This window comes from Gymnoscopelus braueri (assembly GCF_963280865.1).
Source record: "Gymnoscopelus braueri genome assembly, chromosome: 7".
NCBI classification, from domain to species: domain Eukaryota; kingdom Metazoa; phylum Chordata; class Actinopteri; order Myctophiformes; family Myctophidae; genus Gymnoscopelus; species Gymnoscopelus braueri.
In genome coordinates this window covers 22,407,063-22,412,984 of record NC_137608.1, presented here as the reverse complement: position 1 = coordinate 22,412,984, position 5,922 = coordinate 22,407,063, and the positions used below count along the sequence as shown (strand labels likewise).

At 43.7% G+C, this 5,922-nt stretch overlaps 1 protein-coding gene across 2 annotated transcripts; it reads left to right on the top strand.

Moving 5' to 3' along the window:
- Positions 1-309: 309 nt before the first annotated feature.
- LOC308088716 (homeobox protein orthopedia B-like) lies at positions 310-4,041 on the top strand (the record flags this gene model as incomplete). Of its 2 annotated transcripts, none has more annotated exons than XM_080433275.1 (3): positions 310-346; positions 714-1,132; positions 3,526-4,041. In XM_080433275.1, 3 exons carry the CDS (start codon positions 310-312, stop codon positions 4,039-4,041), a joined length of 972 nt encoding a protein of 323 aa, XP_080289401.1. The 2 variants fall into 2 exon arrangements, with proteins under 2 accessions (XP_080289401.1, XP_080289400.1); XM_080433274.1 differs by having other exon boundaries at positions 310-385.
- Between the last annotated feature and the right edge of the window lie 1,881 nt (positions 4,042-5,922).

The window sequence follows — 5,922 nt, the reverse complement described above, 5'->3', positions numbered from 1 at the left end:
TGTAGTTGTGCCTGCCTCGTGCATGGTTTGGGCCGTGTGCGCGTGTATTTGGAACGGTGGGGGGGGGGGGGGGGTCACGTCGCTGACAATTCCAAGCTCCCATTCTGATTGGCTCTCATTTGAGGAAGCTCATGGGCTCTTTCAACTAATAAGCGCCTCCCCGTCGGTCTAAAGGACATTATAATGCAAGGGACCTCCTTTTTTAACCACAAACCGAATTTTCGTTCATTTAGACGATATATACTTTTTAAATTGCTCAAAGTTGTATAGGGTTTTTTTGGAGCGCATCTCGCCCTGGAGCGGTACGCAATGCTTTCTCACGCCGACCTCCTGGACGCTCGGCTCGGTGAGTTATCAACGCTAAACTCCAGCCCGCAACTCCACTGTAAGATAGCAACTTTTCGTTTACCCTTGTGAAGTGACAAATAGCTTGTCTTGCTTAACAAATATTCGTCAGAGCAAATTTTAATGTCAATTTAATACAAATGTGAGACGATCTGACAGTCTATGTGTCAATGAAAAAATAATTAGGCTGTTTTGCTTACGGTTAAACGGCTGAAGCATTGTCGTGAAACGTTTTGCAGACTATCTCTTGTTAACTTGCCTGCTTTTTGTCACAAACAAGCAAAAATATTTAATCTATCCCTCATTCATAGCAATTTACGGTTAGATGTCTGTTTATCCAGACCTCTTCCCACTGTCTTCCCTCGTAGGGATGAAGGATGCTGCAGAGTTACTCGGGCACCGAGAAGCTCTGAAGTGTCGGCTAGGCGGCGGCGTGCAAGATCAGGGGCATCCGGGTGAAAACATGGCCCCTGGTACAGACACGGTAGAGGGAACCACTCTTCTGCCCGGAGAAGACATCACTCCTGTCGGATCAAACCCCACAGGCATGCCGGTTAACGGCAAAGACCCAGAGAAACAGCAGCAGCAGCAGCAACAACAACAGCAGCAGCAGCAGCAGCAGAACTCCGCTCAGTCCAACAGCCAGAAACAAAAGCGGCACAGGACGCGCTTTACACCGGCCCAATTGAATGAGCTGGAGCGGAGCTTCGCCAAAACCCACTACCCAGATATCTTCATGAGAGAGGAACTGGCTCTAAGGATCGGCCTCACCGAGTCTCGCGTTCAGGTAAATGCTGTGCAGGTAGGCCTATGCAGCGCGACATCTAACAAAAGCTAGCTATCGTTTTTAGCTTACTATTTAGGCTATAAGAAAATCAGTTTTTGTACGGGGTAGATCTGGCTGTACTTCAAGCCGAACCTAAAATTTGCGTAGATTTCTTGCTGAAATTCAACGTAAATTTTAAAACCACTGCGATATAGTGTAATGATTGTATATCGATGTATAATGTGGTTTTAATTATTGGTCATTATTATTATTATTATTATTGTCATTTGATTATTAGGCCTACAATTGTTTAAACAATAATAATAATAGAAAGCAATATATACAAATTTAAAGGTCTCCCCTTAACTCTGACAGTATACAAATGGAACCAAATGTATACTGTCAGAGTTACAGACTTGTAAGGGTCAATTTAGAACCCCCTAAGGGAACCCAGAGAGTCCCTGGAATCCACTCTGAGAACCACTGATATAGCCTACCTGCCGTCATTACTTCGAACCGGCTGCATGAGTAGAAATAGCTTTCCGTCAACTCGAGCGCTGTCCATGGTCCTGAACACTCATGCTCCGCTCCGCTCCAGCTCATTCAGCTGGGCCGATGTAAAGCGCGTCCTGTGCCGCTTGAACTGGTGCTGATAATTCATAGGAAAAACGCCACTTGTGGCACATTGACATTTCCAAACGAACAAACAATATTTGTCTTTCTTGCTTGCTTTCTTGCTCTCCAACGCAATATAGCCTATTAATCTGGAGTTAAATCAAAGTGTATGAAAAAATATTCTGACATGTATCGATTAGCCATTAAAATGGCTACAAAGACAGAGCTTTCGTTCAGTCAGCAGGCAATTTTTCACGGAGGCCTCTATTTTCGCCCCTGTAATTTGTTCACCGCAAAGCAACCTGTGTTTTGTTTTACAAGCACATGAATATGGACAGTCTACACATTGTGGTCATTTGTGGCAGCCGCATGCAGGATGTCAGACCATAATAAACTAAACACATTATCAACCAATTTCTGTCTTATTTATAATAGTGAACGGGTTATTAACCAGTGATGTGAAATTCATGCAAATTATTCCTCTGAAAGCAATAAAACATGTATAATCATTAGTCATCGTAATAATCAATTCTTTTATCTATAAAGCCGAAGACTGTATGCACATATTGGTCTAGGTCTAGCACGCCATGCGTGTTGTTTACAAACGTGTGTGTGTGTGTGTGTGTGTGTGTGTGTGTGTGTGTGTGTGTGTGTGTGTGTGTGTGTGTGTGTGTGTGTGTGTGTGTGTGTGTGCTCTGCAGGTGCAACCTTGTGTGAACGCTGTAGCCGGTATAGGCCTTTACTCTCTTAAAATGCTATATCAGCGACGTCTTAATAGGACTCAAGACTATATTGTACTCTTTTTTAATGGAATGAGAAATTGCATTTTCTTTCCCCCGAGTGTAATGGGTTTGGTCGACGTTTCACGGATGGCTGAGCGGAATGAGAGCGAGATTTCAGTTTTAATACGGCGGCACCGACTCTCCGCTTCGCGCACGCATTAATCATGCCTGAAGATGATGAAATCTTTATAACGCTCAACCACAACACGGCTGTGCGCGCGCGCGCGCGCGCGCGTGTGTGTGTGTGTGTGTGTGTGTGTGTGTGTGTGTGTGTGTGTGTGTGTGTGTGTGTGTGTGTGTGTGTGTGCAAGAGAGAGCTTTAGCGCACGCAAGTGTGTGCGCGTGATGTTTCATTTTTACGTGGGCTGTGATAATAGGCCTATAGTGCGTTTCTCTTTAAATCTACAGAATGTAGGCCTACGATTTTTTCGCTTGTAAATAACAATTCAAGTAGCTATAATGGCAAATTGTGCGTGACCACAAATATCAGAATTGCATGATGCTTGTAGCCTTAAAGGCTTTAGGTATATATATATTATGACGCTTTAGGCTAAAGCGTCATAATTGAGTGCTTTCTTTATTGTTTAAGCTATCATAGCATTTTGGCAGTTTTAATTATGTTTAATGTTGTTTGATGTTTCATTGTTTGAGTAACTCAGTGTTTTTTTTTTAATTATCCTAAAACCGCGTTGCCGATATCGTGGTTCTTGATGTTGGATACATTTGCTACAATTTAGAATGATTTATGCAACATGCATTGGAGCAACGATCAGATTTGTGGAAATAACAATTTCGTGGCTTATAAGCAAATATTTGAATGCTATTATATGACAACAAATATGCAAGCTATTTGTGTGGGGTATGGGTGATTCTATCCCCTTTCGGAACCCTGCATACCTTTTTTTGTATTTGGGGAGGTGGTAACCGCCTTCCCAAATACAAAAAAAGTTCAGGGTTCCGAAAGGGGCTATGGGTGAATCCTGTTCCCAGTTTCTTATCCAATACATTTGGTCACAGGTTTGGTTCCAGAACCGACGCGCCAAATGGAAGAAGAGGAAGAAGACCACCAATGTGTTTCGCTCCCCGGGGACGCTGCTCCCCACCCACGGCCTGAACGGCCTGCCCCAGTTCTCCAGCGCTATGGAGAACAGTTTGTGCTCCTTCCACGCCAACGACACGCGATGGGCGACCGGGATGCCTGGAGTCTCACAGCTACAGCTCCCACCGAACTTGGGGCGCCAGCCGTCAATGGGACAGTCCATGGCCCAGTCTTTGTCACAGTGCAGCCTGGGACCCGGTCCCAACAATATGGGCCTTTCCAACGGTCTATCCTCCAATGGCGGCGGTCTGCAGTCTCACCTCTACCAGAATGTACCTTTTCCCGGAATGTCAGGCTCTCTCTCCGGCCCCACGAACGTATCGGCCTCACAGCAGCTGTGTACTGGGCCGGAAAGTGACATGTGGAGAGGGACGAGCATTGCCTCCCTTCGACGCAAAGCGCTGGAGCATACAGTGTCCATGAGTTTCACCTAGTGACGTTTCAGAATGTCCCATGCGGCGCTTGTTTTTCCATTGCCGCTATGTTTAGATGAAATTCGAAAGAACGAGCTATAACCAGACCTGCATTGTGAGGGAAACCCGGAGACTGAGTGTGACACCATCTAGACCAGGGGTCTTCAACGGGGGGGTCCGGGACCCCTAGGGGGTCCTCAGAGATACTGCAGGGGGACCGCCAAATCTGTGTGTGATATGATATGATAAGATATGATTTTTTTTTTCTAGCATCCCTATTCTGAGGAGAACTTTAGGCAAAAATAGCAGATCTACAAGCTCACAATGCCTCATGCTGCGAGGCGTTGTGAGCTTGCAGATCCGCTATTTTTGGCAAAGAGGTATAGGTGTAGAGGTGAAAAAGAGCAGACCAAGTTTAATCTGAAACACAATTTTATACAATATAGAGGGGGTCCCTGCTTCATCTCTCTCAGCTAGGGGGTCCTTGGCCTGGAAAACGTTGAAGACCCCTGATATAGACATTTGACCATAACCAGGACGACGAATGGAAGGAACATTATTTTGATTGACCTGATGGCGGGGTTATTTATCTTGTTAATCCAAAAGGATTTGATCAGCTATTGATGATACCTATTGTAATGATCTAGCCTATAGGCATAATTATTGAGAGCCAAACAACCGTCGTATTTACGTTTCCATTTAGTGTGTCTTTATGCACACAAATGTTATTGTGTTCAGGTGAAGTTGTGTTAATATTATGTCAAATTAATATTTATAAGGTTGGGTATACATTTTGGTAACAGCCTACCACACAAGCACATAGGTCTATTGAAATGGGTCTCTGAGGCATGCGCAGTGCACGTGGATTTAACTCTTGGAAATATTTAGAGAGATGATGGTGCCCACTCAAATTGAACAAATAAACACTTGTTAAGCGACCACGGTCTTGTCTGCATGAGACGGGAGCGTAAAAATAAAAAAATATATTATGATCTTTCAGTAGGCCTACTCTGTTTTAGGATGTTTTGTGTAGATAAAACATTCTTGCTATGTACCCGCTGGTCTTTTTTGTGACATGTTTTAACTTATTGTCTGTGCTAATTACTGACACATTTCTTAAATGTTTAAAACTTACATCCAAAATGCACCATATTGACAGGTTTGTATACCAATTTAAAATGACGAATAAAAATAATTTTCAAGAATTCAAACGACGGATGATTTATGTCTTCATTCATGTGATAGGTAGTGGCTATATTCCAGTGGGCTTATAGGCCTGATTTACTTCACAAGCGCCAAGAATCCGAATGTTAGTCAATGTTCAGTGACCTAGGCTTTTTTACAGTGCTAGCTCCACTAGCGATAGGGTTTATGAAGGGTGACTGGTCACACTCATAGCCGACAGCAGCGGTAAAGATGTCAGCACTGTGATGTGACGGTCATTGCCTTGACCATGACGGTCACTCTGATAACACCACTCTACTGGACACGATGGATGCATGCAACCTCTATGGTCAGTCAATCCACACTATAAATAGATCAGATAGAACATACTCGAACCTGGATATAGTATATTATTACTCTTAAGTAAGCATTTAGTAAAAACGCCACTATTTATAGCACTTAGTAGTATCGATGTTTCAATGAATCACTGTGATATCGATGCCAATCTATCGCTGTATAGGCAACATATCTTCCAGCGATGTCATTATGTTGTGGTCAATGCGAGGTTATGATGATTGCAAGGCTATCATCAAATCGTCAACCAGACATGGTTTACATCAGTCTGCTGAACCCATATCGGCCTCAATCCAGTCTCTTGAAAAGCCTATAACACACTTTTACAAACCACAACTGCAATACGCAAATCACCCCAATTAACTTCAATACAGAGCAGTCACA